The sequence below is a fragment of the Heterocephalus glaber genome, unplaced genomic scaffold (genome assembly GCF_053883595.1).
Source record: "Heterocephalus glaber isolate CG9 unplaced genomic scaffold, H.glaber_assembly_v1.0 deba00001537, whole genome shotgun sequence".
Lineage (NCBI taxonomy): Eukaryota > Metazoa > Chordata > Mammalia > Rodentia > Bathyergidae > Heterocephalus > Heterocephalus glaber.
In genome coordinates, this window is record NW_028258332.1 from 363,225 (window position 1) to 377,731 (window position 14,507).

Sequence of the window (14,507 nt, forward strand, 5' to 3'; positions counted from 1 at the left end):
GTAGGGGACATGCCCTTGAGAGTTAGCAACTGGCTAGTCGGGGCCTCCCTAAGCCCATGACATGGGCCACCACGGTCCCCATGCTGGGCCCCATGGGCACCCAAAGCCTAGACACTGGTGGGGTCTAAGAGACAAGTGTGACCCATGGGTGTGGCCAGAGTGGGCCCAGCGTCCCTCTGGCCGAGAGCAGGGTCCTCAGGGAAGCTCCTGTCCTCTGGACATGCAGGTCACACCCTGTCCACAGTGCTCCTACCAGGGTCATCACCTGGACATCAGGGCTGGGGCCTCTGACGGAGAAAGGCTCAATCCCAGGTTCAGACCAGGCTCCCAGGGTCAGTGCACGAGAGAGTGGAGTCCAGGGCGGCTGAGCCAAGGAGGGGCTCGCCATGAGGAAAGCACAGAGACGGAGGCTGTGGGGCCTCCGTGCCACTGCCACGCGTGGGGCCCAGCAGCTGCCCAGTGGAGCCCGGCCCTGACATGGTATGGAAAGGGCAGCAGGCCGGGCAACAGTGACCAGCACCTGCTGTGGGGCCCTGAGTGTCAGGGGCGTGGGGTGTCCACCCCAGAAGAGGAGCCACGACGGAGCAGGCCAGCCTGGACACCAGGACACCAGTCATGTGAAATCCACACTCAGGCTGGGCTGGCGGAAGGGAAAGCTCGGAGAGCTGCAGGGTTTGCGCAGGGGTTTCTGGGGAGGAGTTCTCAACCCTGCTGACCTTGAAACTTCATGTGAAGAGTCCCAGCAAAGCTGCTGTGCCTCAGGACTTGGTGCAGATAGACGGTGGCCGTGTGTAAGGGTCTGTGTCACTCACATGGCCACCCGTACCACCATGAGGGAGTTCCTGGCCTATCCCTGCTGCCAGGACTTTGTCAACAGCTGTGTCCTAGGCACAGAGCAGTAATGTGACATGCATGTGGCACCAGAGCCCCAGGGCCCTCACAGGGACACCTCGGGCAGCTTTGCTTCTGATGCACCAAGGTCAAGCTCCAGGACCTTAAAGTCCCCGCTGCCACTCCCTTGTTGGGGGGCTCCCCTGGGGCCAGCAGGGCACAGGCAGCCCCTCTCAGTGGGACCAGAAGTCCACAGTCCCTGTGCAGAAGGCTCGCTGCTCCCAGGGACCTGCCGGGCCACTTCGGAGTGGGTGTTTTCATGCCTTGGACTCGGTCCCCCACGTAAGATGATAATCTCGCTTTTCTGGGCTGCCGTGAGGATGAAAACCAGCCCCTGCTCCCAGGTGGGAAGCTTTTGTTCTCCAACCGGAAGAAAACAAAAGGGGCGGCACTTGTTGTCCTTGTCTTTGGGCCTCTGTCCTGGGCCAGCAGGAGGCGGGTGAAAGGCGCTAGGGTCCCTGCCTCCCATGGGCATCATGGCCAGTACACGACCCAGCCTGGTTCCCATGGGGCTTGGTGCCCTCGGTACCTAGCCCAGCCTAGTCTAGCCCTGGGGTCTCAGGGGATGGCCCAAAGCACACCTGAAGCAGAAAGGCAGGAAACCAAAAACATGAAGCAAGCATAGCTGAGGAAAACTTGAGAGAAAGGCACAGGGCTTCCAGACTACACAGCCAGGTGCCTGGCTGGGGAGGGCCCAGGTCAGACAGCACACAGCAGAGGCCAGAGCAAAGGCACCTGGTCTGCACACCACTGAGCGTGGCCACCGTACCTCCCACGGCTCTCAGGGCCTTGCCACATACAGGGCATGGGCCTATCCTGGAATCCTCAGGGGAAGGGAGCCTTGGGAGGGTAATCCCAGCACTCTGGGAGGGTGAGGTAGGAGGCCTGCAAATTCAAGTCCTGCCTGGGCAACTTATCAGGACCCTGTCTCAAAATAAAAAAGGGCTTGGATGTAGCTCAGTGTAAAGTCCCTGGGTTCAATCCCTGGGACCACAGGGATAAATAAAAAGAGACAGACCCTAAGTCAGCTGGGGACCAAGAACAGGTCACCCAGGGGCAGAGTGGGGCCAGGTGGCAGGCAGGGGATTTCAAATCTCCAAAAGAACAGGGGCACCTCAGCCACAGCCATCTGTGGGGTCTGGGCGTTCGCCGTCATTAACATTAGGGGAGGAGGGGAATTGTGGGCCATCAGGGCTGCAGGGAAAGTGTGTGGCTGGGAACACAGAGCCCAGGGTTGGCAGGAAACACCAGACTGCGTAGGGGCCAGCAGCCGGAGCAGGGCCGGAGATCCTGGGCGGGAGCTGGTGGGCACACAGATGGACCCCCAAGTCCACCCTAGCCACTCTGGGAGCGGGACACGGACAGCGGTGGGGCCTCTTTCAACAGGAACCCAGCAGTGCTGAGTCTCAGTCTGGGAATGCCAATGGTGAAGAAGGAAAAGTGGACACTAGCGATGCTCAAAAAGCTCACCTGGCAGGCGGGGCCAGCTGGGACACGACATGCCGAGGAGGTCAGCAAAGGCCCCTGTCCGTGGGTGGGACAGACACAGTCCAGGAATATCAGGCCTGGTGGAGCCCGACAAGGCCCAAGGCAAGGGATGCAAATGTAGAGGAGCAAGCATTTGGAAAGGCGGGGTGGATGAGTGGAAGAGTCATCAGCAGCACGCACTTCCTCTGGGCACTGCAGTGCCCCGGGACCTGCATAGCTCCCACACCCCAGATCTGTGCCCAGTCAGCTGGGCCTTCCCTGACCAGAGACCCCATTCCTATGGGCAGCACTTCAATCCCACAAGCTCACAGCAAAGTCCCCTCAGCCTCACCACAAAAGGGCATCTGCTCGCCTACTCTCGGGTGAGATCCTGATGGCAACATCCTGCACTATCCAATGTGCCGGAGAGGGCTGGACTGTAGCACGGCTCTCAGCTCCTGCCAGCCTTGTGCCCTGAGGACCAGCAAGAGGACTCCTGGGTCTAACAGGCCACAGTGGCAGGTTGCAGAGTGAGCTGCAGGATCTGAAGACTAAAGCATCTGAAAACCAATGCCACCTAGCACAGCTAGGCAAAGGCTTAAGTCAGTGAAACTTATGCGAGAGAATGAGAGGGAAGCTGGAAAGCTCTGACTAAGTAAACGGAAGAACTGGAACAGAGAGAGAGCCCGTGTGCGTGGATAAGAAGTCACGTATTACCAAAATGTCAGTTCCGGGCCGGGGATTTAGCTCAGTGGTTCCGCCGCCTGCTGCGCAAACGCAAGGTCCCGAGTTCGATCCCCGGTACCAAAAAAAAAAGTCAGTTCTTCCCCATTTGATCTGCAGCCAACACAGTCCCTACCAGTAAATCACCTTGTGGACATTGACCGACTGATGCTAAAATGTGACAGCTCCCATTAGGCGACTCAGAACTTTGGAGGAAAGGAAGCTGGGAACCAATATGAGGACCTGGAGCCTGACCATACAGCTATGGGAATCGGGACAGTGAAGTGTAGGGAAGAACACACACGCAGAACCCAGAAACAAACCCGTGCTACACAGCAGGCCTGCCTTTCCCAAAGGAGCAACAGAAACTCAAGAGAGAAGAGGGTTTGCAACAGGTGGTGCCAGAGCAACTTAGGTACATCCACATGTGTAAAAGTGGACCAGGACACCACCTTACACCACTCCTTAAAATATAACTCAGGACAGACCAAAGACCTAGATAGAAAGTGCAAGCCATAAAACTTCTAGAAGGTGACACTGAAAAAAATCTAAATGACCTTGGGTTTGGTGACGAGTTTTTAGATACAGCACCAAAACCATGATCCATAAAAGAAAGAATTGATAAATTGGGCATCATTAAAATTAAAAACTTTTACCAAGGCATTATTTCTTCATTTGGGAAGAGGGTGGTACTGGGGAGTGGACCCAGGGCCCTGAGCTGCAGCCCCAGCTGCTTACTGATTTATTTAGCAACGGGTCTTGCTCAGTCACTAAATTTCCCAGTCTGGGCTTGAACTCACAGTGTTCTTGTCTCAGCATCGCAGAGTGCCAGGACTACAGGCACCACCGCGCCTGGCTAGAAGGCACTGCTAGGGAATAGAAAACAACCCAGACTGGGAGGAACTATATGCAAAACACGTATCTGAGAAAGGCAAAAATATACAAAGAACTCTTGAAGCCCAATAAGCGACAACTCAATCAAAAATGGTCCCAATGTCAAAGCAGACCCACCACCAAAGATTCACAAATGGGCAGAGAAAGGACCTCTGGCCATGTGTCACCAGGGCCCGCAGCTGGAACAGCAGTGAAGCCGCCGTGTGCCTCCTGGAGCGCCCAGGGCCCAGTCACCACCACACTGTGCCCTGGCGAGCATGGGCAGCAGAGTTCGTCTGCAGCTGGTGCGAACAGCGGAGGTTCTTTGGCTGTGCACCCCACCTCACGATCCAGGATCACCTTCCTCGGCTTTTCCCAGAGGAGCTGAGAATTTGCACACACAGATGCTCGGTAGCTTTGTTCATGATCACCAGGGCAAGGAAGCATCAGGTGGGGGCCATGCTCCTGCAGACCATGGGGTGTGATAGAGCCAGGAAGAAACACTCGCCAGGCAGAAGCAGCTGCAAAGGAACTCAACCCCTGCTCCTGGTGAAGGAAGCCAGGCGCAAGGGCTGCACATTGTGCTTCCAATGCCACAGTGTTCTGGAAAAGGCAAAGCTATGGGGACAGGAGAAAGACACATGGCTGCCAGGGCTTAGGCAAGTCAGCACCCACAGGTGGAGCCCAGTGGACTCATGGCAGTGGACATGACAGCAGCAGCCACCTGCCTTGTGCATCTGTCCCAGTGACAGCTGGGTGCCAGGCGTGAATCAAGGCAAACTTCAGACATTTGTGAACATGACAAAGCTTATTTTGATGCCAGTCGTTTACGCCAGGGGGACACGGTGGCCACAGGGAATTCTGTGCATTCTGTACATCTAAGGCTTTACTGAAAAATTAGGCCCAATGTTTTGTTCTGATTTGCAGAGCTGGGAATGGAAGCCAGGGCCTCCACAGGCTAGGCAAGAGCTCTCACCACAGAGCCCCAACCTCAGCCCTGTCCGCTGATTGTTTTCAGAAGCAGCACCACTGAGACAGCCAGTGCTCCCCTGGGGTGGGCCATGAGGGGCCAGCCGGAGTAGGAACGAGGGCAGAGGTGCTAGGATGGGGCGGAGGGCACCAGCTGACGATGCCTCTTGTGAACTGAGGATGGAATTGCAGGCCATCACCAACTGCTGACCAATTCAATTTGCTGGCTGCGCCCTCAGATTTCGCAAAAGTAGAGCAATTGAAAGGTCCACATTTCCCCAGAAAATAATAGGAGGAGATGGTGAGGGTTTGCTCTGCGATCAAACCAGAGAGCAGGAACTCAAGTCTGCCAGATGCCGCCAGGGGACAGGAGGGCTGGGAATCTGACACAGGCCTGGTAGACGTGGGCTGTGTCCAGGGCCTTCCTTTTAGGCTGAGCCAGAGCCGGAAGTGGGCAGGTGGACACCAGTGGGCATGGACATGAGCATGCAGGAAACGCCTGCATACTGTGGGCAGAGCAAAGCCCCATCCCACGAATTCAGATGGAGTGGCTCCAGTGAACGCAAAGCCAGGGCTCTCCAGAGCCCTCTTCCCTCAGAGAGGCACCAGGAAGGAGGGGCTTCACCTCTGCGGTCAGTGCCCACTGCCTGGCCCAGGCATGGTGACCACCTGAGTCACTCTGTCCATGTCCCCCTTGGGACCTACGGCTTCCACAGGGCCCAGGCTCTTGGGAAACGTGAAGCCCCTCAGGGGACAGAGTGGAGCAGAGTGCCAGGTGGAGGCGATGCTGCGGGTCAGTCACCAGGTGCCCCGGGTAGCATGCCTGCCCATGCTTACAGCCAGCCTCGTGGGTCCTGACCATGGAGTCCCCAGCCCTCAGCCACCACTGCTGCTAGGAGGGACCCATGACTGCAGCATGCCCTCCCTGGGGCTTCCCACCCGGGCACGCCCCACATCGTGCGTGCACACGCACCACAGTGCTCTCACACGAGTGTGCACACCCACTCATGGCTGGCGCATCCCCTCCACACAACTTGTGGCAAAAGCACCGTCATCCACGAAGCCGTGGCGGCCGGGTGGCAGCTAGGGTGCGCCCTGTGGGAGGGCACCCTCACCTTTCCTGGGACAGAGACAAGACAACAGCCACTGCCTGGTGCTCGAGATGCAGGAGCCTGGCCTGGTGTGTGGGTGAGTCTGCCTTGTGCGACCCCTCGAGGGGGCCCATGGGCACCTGTTGTGGATTTGGGTGACCTATTCGGTCCCCGGGCTGGTGCTGGGCTGTGCCCTGGAGGCCTCTGTGGGTGACATCACAGCCCAGACTGGGGTCGCCTGGCCTGAACAAGAGCCCAGGCTATGCAGGCTGTAGCCGTGGGCTCAGTTTCCGCTTTGAGAAGGCACTGGGTCCTGTGCAGGACAGATGACATCCTGTCAGCTCTCCCTGCGCTAAAATTATCCTTCAGCTCTTGAAAGACCAGGATCAAACCCAGAAACTACCAGGGATGGGGACCCTGGCCAGCACCGAGGGCTTTCCCAGGTGGGGGCCAAGGGGCCAAGCTGGACCAGGACACCTGCAGAACAGTTCACAGAAAAGGCGGGACCAGGTAGGGCACAGCCCCAGGCCCAGCCTGGAGGACCCAGCAGTGCCCTTGTGGGGCACCAGCTCTCCCAAGGGCTCCCACCAGTGTCTGCCTGGGCGTGGGAGTAGGCAGCTGTGCGGTGGGCAGCCCCACGCTTACAGACCCCAGCGCTTCAGTGCGGTTCCTGCAAGCTACCCCCCACCTCACTTGGGGGACACGCAGGTCTGGCTGGCAGCCTGGGAGGAGCCAGAGGCTCTGGGAGACACAGGCCTCTGCCCAGCCTCCCAGCTTGTCAGATCCTGTGACACAGGCCAGCCTACTCCGGGCAGGTGAAGTCTGGGGTCTGGTCCTGGCCCCGGCCCGCCGCTGGGATTCTAAGTACATGGAGCAGCCCCAGGGGCACAGAACCCCAGGTCTCCCAGCTCCAGTCTGCAGGTGAGGGGGAGGCCCGGAGACAGACCCTGTGTGCCCTGCTCAAGGCACCTGGCCCAGCCTGGAATGGGATCCAGGTGGTGTCACCGCAGGATCCCAAAGGAGGAAGGTCCCAATGTGGGGGTCAGGGCCTGCACTCACTGCAGACACCAGCCACCTCTGGAGAGATTGAGGGCCCAGGGTCCCAGGGCTGACCTAATCCCAGGCCTGCTGCTCAGCTCCTGGAGCCGGGCAGAGCTTCTGCCATCCCTTGGGATTAAGGGACAGCTCGGGTGGAGGGGCTGTAACAGCAGCTGCCCCACGCCACTCACTGCCCGAATGTGTGCGGGTGGCCTGACGTGAGCGTCCAACAGGGCCCTACACACCCAGCCTGGGCCCAATCCCCCCTCGCCCACAGCTCTCCAAGAGGCAGCAGCTGCTGTGGGAAGGGCCAGGGCCAGGACCGGAACCCAGGCCCAGTCCACCAGCTCACAGGCAAAGGGCTTCGGCCCATGGGCTCAGACAGCAGCGCCACCACTCAAGGGCAGTGTGAGCGAAAGTTCACCGTACACCGGTGCAGACAGTCACGGGCGCATGCACAGGCACACACGTGCACGCAAGATCGCACACGCACACAATCACATCTGGAAACGCACAGCACCCTCCCCCACAGACGTGTGCAAATGTACGCGCGCCTGCACGATCACACACCTGCTATACAAGCAGCAGTTGTGCAGCCCACAGTTGCACCTGCTGCAGCCGTGTGTGTGGCACATGTCTGCAGCGCCTGCACACAGCACATGTCTTTCTCCACGCCTGCAGCTCCTCCGCCTGCCTCACAGGCTCCTTCCACGTCCGGTCCGCACCCCTGCTCCACACCTGTGTCCTGTGTGACCAGGATGAGCCCTGCTGCCCCCACCCTGCCTCATGCCCATGGTGGTCCTGGCTATGATAGAGGTGGATGGCAGGCCATGGAGCAGGGACAGAGCCAGTGGTCACACCCAAGGGCACAGTTGTAAGAGCAGCACAGGCCCTAGCAGCACCACACATCAGTGAGGTCTCCCAGCAGCCTCATCAAGTTGGTGATGCCCGTTCGCAGCACGTTTCCAAAGGCGCCTGGCACAGGCATTTTGACCTCCCCATTCGGCCTGCATGACGCCCTTTCCCAAGAAGAGCACAGCCCATGGACTTTGCTCGTACACTCTGCGGGTGGTGAATCCAGCGTTTCCTGACTCATCAGGATGAACAAGCAGCCCAGCCCCCACCTCCCTGCAGGGTGAGCCCTGTGCTCTGCATCCTCAGGACCGCTCTCTGAGCTCTGTCCTCCACCCAGCAGCCCTGCTCATCACACAGTGGCCAGAGCCACCTAAGAGCCACCTGGGCCAACGTTTCTCAGCTCAGAAGCCCTGGGGCCTTCTTCCTCGGGACACGGGTGGTCAGGGACCTTGCTGGCCACTCTGACTTTACCCCCCCAACCCTCAAATGCTTCCACAATGCTACCCTGGGATCTTTGCACTGCTAGTCTTGACCCGAAAGGTGCTTCTCCCTCCCCATGGGGCTGGTGGGTTGCACCCTCCTCTGTTCCCCGTGCTGTTCACTGAGCATGTCTGTCCACATACCCTCAGGACAGTTGTGCCCACAGTGACTGCAGTTTATTTTGCCTGAAGCTACCTGGCAGGGCTGACATGTGGTGGGCACTGAACATTTATTGAATGAAAATTCAACTCTAGGGCCCAGGGCTGCATCGATAGAGCAAATGCAACCATTCCAGCCCCAAATGACACCCTGTGCTTCTGTGTCGCAGGAGGAGCACTAGGTGGGACCACTCAGGCTGTCTGAAGCTCCGAGGCCAGAGGACGGTCCTGGAGGCCTCCATGTCATTCCCGAGGCAGAGCTAAGGCGGTAGCAGGTTTCAGGTGGGGGACCTGGTGACCCTCGGGCAGCCCGGGGGCAGTGGCTGCTCCCAGAACCAACACCCACAATGCTCGAGCCAGGGTCACAATCCTCGTTTGAGGATCCGTTCTCTGAAAGGCACCCCAGGATGTGGCAAAGGGGTGACAGGCAGGTGTGACCCTCAGGTGACTGTGGGATTTCTTCTGCACAGGAACAGCAGAGCTCCCATCCCGGCCAAGTGTCCAGGTGCTTCCTGGAGCCAAGAGCCAGGACAGCAGCAGCGTGGCCGTGCAGCCCACGCCTCCTGCTCTCCCAGCGGAGAGCGCACACCCGTATCTACTCGCCCTCCGCCCCCGACGTGTGCCCTCGCACTCTCAGCTCTCAGCAGCCTGCAGACCTGGAGTCACTGGCAGAGCCAGACAGACAGGCCTGAGTTGGGCTCTGGCCTCCCGAAGGACCTGGAGCTGGGAGGCTGGAGAGGCTGAGCTCACGGTGTGCAGGAGGGGAGCTGGTGAGGAGGACGGGACAGGCAGGGGCCTTAGCACAGGACTGAGGAGATGGAGTTTGGCTCTAGCTAGAGCGGGTGAGGCCCCAGGGCTGAGAAGGGCGGGCCCGAGCCCTAGTGCCCACGCCTGGCACAAGGAGGCCTGTGACCCTGAGACCAAGTGCCCTGGAGCCCTTGGCCCAGAGCATCCCAGTGCCCAGGAAGTACTGAGCTCCGAGGCAGGGCCGAGCACAAAGGGGACGGAGCATCCCCACCAGTCACACACCAAGAACCCATGTGCACTCGGAGACGGCACAGCCAGTAGACGCCCCCCATTCTAAATGCACCCCAAGCTCCGAGGCTGGGGATGGAGCAAGTCCACAGCCCTAGGAGGTAGCAATGCTGCTAGTGCTGGTGCCCACCTGGGCAGGGCGCCACTGCCGGTGCCCTGTCTCCCGGACACCTCGGCCCGAGAGTCCCCTCAGCTTCACAGCCTGTGCTCATGTCCAGCTCTGAGAGGAGAAGTCTTACCTTCCACACCTGCCATGCAGACCCAGAAGAGCCCTGGCTTCCAGGCTTCTATGCATATCCCGGCTCCAAGCCCACTGCCTTATCTTCCCTGAGCCTGGAGTCCACTAGGGCCCACTGACTCAACCTCCTGGAAGGCAGGTCCGCTGGGGACCTTGGGCTCACCTTGGTCTTCCCAAGCCATGCTTACCCGGGTCCTCTCCTACCTCCCTCCAAGGACAGTCGGATAGCAGAGAGTGTGGGCCACATGGCAAGGGTGCCCGGAGCCCAGAAGAGATGCAGGACAGGGCCAGAGCATCACAGCACTCCTGTCCCCAGAGCCAGGGCACATGAAATAGAAACCTTGACCCTCTGCTTCTAGCCCCACACACCTGCCATGGTCCAGCAACACAAGCACAGGATGCCCAGCACTGACCAGAGGCTGTTCTTGGAAGAAAACCTTGTCCCGGGCAGGGGCCTGGACAGAGGTCACACCTGCGACACAGGGCACCCTGGGGAAGCCACCATGGAGAACCAAGCCCACCCCACGTCTAAGAAGGAAGGGAAGCCATGACCTCCCACACCTGACTAGAACAAGAAGGAAATGCCGATGGTGCCTTGGAGGTGCCTGGAGTGTGGGGCTAGGAGCAGAGGACTGGGGGTCAGAGCTGTGCTCCTGGGAGCCTCGCCAGCACACGGAAAGACCCCGAGGAGGAAGCTGCTGGGTTCGGAGTCAGGGGACAGTGACCCCTCGTGGCTGCTGACCCTGCTGTGTCATCCCCTCTAGGGGTCCAGGGTGGGGCCAAAACCCAAAAGCCAGACCCCACAAAAGCCAGAAGGACGGCAGAAAGGCCCCCAGGGTGCAGAGCAGTGTCAGGTGGTGCCAGGACCACCGGCACCCTCACCCATGGAGACTTCAGTCCAGGGCTGCCTCCCCTGGTCCCATCTCACACCTCATCCCTTCCCTTCTGGTGACTCAGGGCTCCGTGAACACTGCTGACAAAAGGGACGTGCTGGACTTGAGCCTCCCCTCGGCAGCCACCTGGGAAGTGAGCACTGCATGTGGGACTCAGGCCACAGTTCAGTGGCCCGGGCACTTCCGGGGCCTGTCCTACTAAGTCTCCCCAGGAACCCCAGGGGCGGCAGCTTTATCCCTGCCCTGCTGTAGAGACCACTCTGCCCTACGGCCATCCTCAGGGCCTCTGGACTGTCTTGTCTGGAGGCCGGAGCCATGGTCAGAGCCCAGGCCTGGCCAGCTCCCACCCTCTGAACAGCACTGACAGTGGCTAAAGACCTGGCAGCCTGCATGGGATGTGACTGGGCCTCCACCCTGGCCTCCCTGCAGCCTCCCTGGCCTAGCTCAGCTCCAGGCTCCAGCCTCCCTCTCCCTCCAGCACAACCTTCCCTGGAGTGGGCTGGATTCCCCCAGAGACTCCTGCCCAGGGTGGCCGTAGCATGAGGTGGCCTGCAGAGCTGCGCACCAGCCTGGTCCTCAGCCTTAGGAGGCTCAGGGCTCTGTGACCTTGACCCTTCCAGGCCAAGGCCAAGGTTGATAGGTGCCTCTGCAGGCTCAGCCCCAGGGTCCAGGGCCCTGGGATGGCCAGAGGACACAGCTCTCACCACCTAACTCCACCAAAGGTCCTGATCTTCACCCCTGGCCCGTGCTGTCCCCAACCCCAGGACACCTGCCCACTGCCTTGTGTCCAGGGCTGGAATCACCCCACCCGGTTGCCTTAACCACAGGCTGGGCACGGGCATTAGGGACACTCAACACATTCAGAAAGACCACGTGAATCTGACCTTCTGCTGGGAGAGTTTCTGAGTGGGCACTGTGAAGCTGAAAGGGCCTGGAGAAATGGGGTGACCAGTGGGGGCTGTGTCTTGGGGCCGGGGGGCGCCTCCCACCCTGTGCTCAGGAAGCAGAGTGTGGGGCAGGGAGGCAGAGGCTCAGGTGGGGATCGAGGGGTGGGGCCTGAGGTCAGCTGTGTATGGAGGCGTCCGGGGTCTCCGAGGGACAGGTGGAGTCAGCAGGGGTCTGAACAAGTCCAGGCTTCCCCGGGGAGAAGGAGCTTCGAGGAGGGGCTGGGTGTGAGGTCTCAGCCCTCCACAGCTGGACCGTGGCTCTCCCTCTTCCTGTCCTGGGCCACTGAGGGGGCATGGGTGGTGGCATCTGCACCTTTCAGTCTGTGACCATCCCTCGGACTCCTGCTAGGGACTGAGCATGAGCAGGGGCAGCTGGGCTGTCTCTGAGCAGGGGTTGGTCATTGGGCCTGTGGACTGAGGTCCATCAGGGGCCTCGGGGGTGGAGGGGAGGACCCAGGCATGGAGTGGGCTGCAGATTCGTGTGAGGCCTGCAACACAGGGTGGGAAGGGGGCACTCAGAAGCAGGCCTGGGCCAGCTCAGCAGGCCTTGACCCAGAGGCAAGCAGTGGCTGAGGATGAGGAGTGGAGAGAGGCCGGACGGGACAGAGGCTTCCTGTTTAGCACGGGGAGGCCTCGCCCCATCCAAGCCGCCATTCGTGGGAGAGATCCACAAGTGGCCTCCTGGGAAGGAGACCTTGGAGCCCACCCCTCCTCCAGGGTAAGCAGGCTGGTGGGCTAGCGTGCTGTCCTTGGAGCACCCTGCAGCCGTCCCGACCTGCCCATGAGGGACAGCTGGAGCGCAGAGGGCCAGCACATCACCAATACCCCTCTCAGGACTAGTCCCAGCGCCCAGAGACCCACAGGGCTGGACTCTTCCTGGTAAATAACCCGCTCGGCAGGCAGAGCCCTGGTCAGCACCCACCTGGCAGCTTCCAGGGCAGAGTGCAGCTGACCTGCTGGCCAGTGCCTGGGCTGTGCAAGGGTTTCCAGATACTGGGTTCTGAACCATCACCCCGGTGTGGATGCAGAGCAGTGCCCCTGACCTGGAGACACCCACTGTACACCAAGGAGCTGTACAAAAGGGTCCCTGAACCCCAGGACCAAGCTGGCTGTGCTTAAGTAAAGGCCCAGCTGAACTCCCTCACAGCCCCATTGCAAAGCCCAGTGGGACCCAGCAAGGAACCCTGGCTGCCAGGCCGGGGAGTGCACAGACCCCAGAGCCAGGAGGCACACAGGTCCAAAACAGCTTTTGAGAGATTCAGAGTAGAAGGAAAGGGATGGAGGGGCAGAGGTGTGAGCGCACACGGTGGGTAGGTGCAGCAGGAAGCCACCTCCTCTGCCAGGCACAGGTGCGCCCGGCTGTGTCCGAGTTCCTTGGACCTGCTCCCCAGTCCCGCTGCAGACACAGGGCCCCCACAAGGGACCCCTCCCGCCCCAGGCCCTACATCTCAGGCCAGGCTCCCCCTTCTTAAGCTGCCACCTCCTGGGACACTCTGCGACTTTGATCCTCCTGAGCTCCAAGGAAGCTGACCTTCCTCTCACCTTGCCAGGAGGACCTGTCACCCCACTTTCTGACTCCCTGGCCCAGGTCAAGGAGGCCAGAAGTGGCAGTCAGGGGAAACTGTGGGTGTGTGCAGGGTTTCGCTGGATTTTGCTGTGAGCAGCATCCTTTTTCTTTTTCACTCTGAAACCAGCGTCACCCCAGGGTGCCCCGTGGTGCATCCCTCTCCGGGCATGAAAAGCCTGGAGCTGTGCAGCGGGGCAGCCCCAGGCAGGGACCCAGGCCCAGACAAGGAGCTGGAACGCTGAGGGCATGCGAGATCGTCCTGCCCTGGCCTGGCCACAGGAACTTTCCTTCAGTCCCCCACCCCCAGGTCCCTGCTCCTTGTCCTACCCGGCTCCCTCCCCAAGGACAGGAAAGGAAGGCAGGGGCTGGGCAAGCCGGAGACCACAGCGACCACTCACCGATTTTGGCCAAGCTGGCCACGAGGATCCAGAGCATGATGATGTATGGGTCCTGGACGTGGTGCCACTTGAAGGTGACAATCTGGAAGCCCTGGCTGGCACCACTCGGCTCCTCCTCGATGGCCCCAGCCCGTGGCAGCACCAGCGCTGCCAGCACAGCCCACAGGGGGCCTGTGTGCCGAGACATCACCCCCTTGTGTCCCCACTGGACTCCAAACTGCGGCCAGCCTCCGCCTGTGGCCTTTAATCCTGAGCCCTCCGCCCTGGGGCGGGGCCTCCTCCCTCCCCGTGCACACGTGAGCTCGGGCTCGCCTGCCCCAGCGCAGCTGCCCAGCTGTCGCGAGCCAGTCCGAGCCCACAGGGTTAGGCGTTGCCTGGCCGGGCGGCTGGGTCCCCCCTGAGGGGGAGGTGGGTGGGCTGATCTTGGCTGTTTTGCATGGCTGCTCCTGGCCCAGGGATTCCCAGGACACATCCAGCAGGGCGACAGCAGTCAGGCAGGATCCCCTCTCCTGCCTTGGCCACCTGCTGCCTATCCCGCACCGCGCCCAGAGGGCACAGGGACCCTGGACCTCCAGCCCAGGCCTGGAATGTCCTTCCCAGGGCCCCCTGAGGTCTCCGTCCTCTGCCAGCCAAGCCTCCTAGTCAGGGCTGCAAACTGGGGGCTTCCCTGCGCCCCCGGGTTTCCCAAGGCAAGTACCCCTCCTACTCCAAATCCACCCTCTACCACAGAGCCTGGGTGGCCCAGAGAAAGACCCAGCTCCCAGCCTCACTCCCCCACTGGCCTCCCCCACCGGCCCCAGCTGGCGCTTCCAACCTGGATGGATCCTGGGCTCTCAGACTTCCTCCTTTTAGTCTAGTCCATGTCCTGTCCCAGACCCCCGGGC

General features: G+C 60.6%; 1 protein-coding gene across 5 annotated transcripts in view; it reads right to left on the reverse strand.

Annotated features, from left to right (window-relative positions):
• Positions 1-13,894, reverse strand: part of Slc9a3 (solute carrier family 9 member A3) — a 35,870-nt gene extending 21,976 nt beyond the window's left edge. For 2 of the 5 annotated variants that reach the window (XM_087189146.1, XM_013072381.3), the window contains exon 1: positions 13,624-13,893. In XM_087189146.1, coding sequence (XP_087045272.1) covers positions 13,624-13,810 — 187 coding nt within the window. In that variant the 5' untranslated portion in view covers positions 13,811-13,893. Of the gene's footprint in view, positions 1-13,623 lie in introns of all 5 variants that reach the window. The other 3 variants (XM_087189147.1, XM_013072382.3, XM_004845114.4) reach the window with 3 other exon arrangements.
• Between the last annotated feature and the right edge of the window lie 613 nt (positions 13,895-14,507).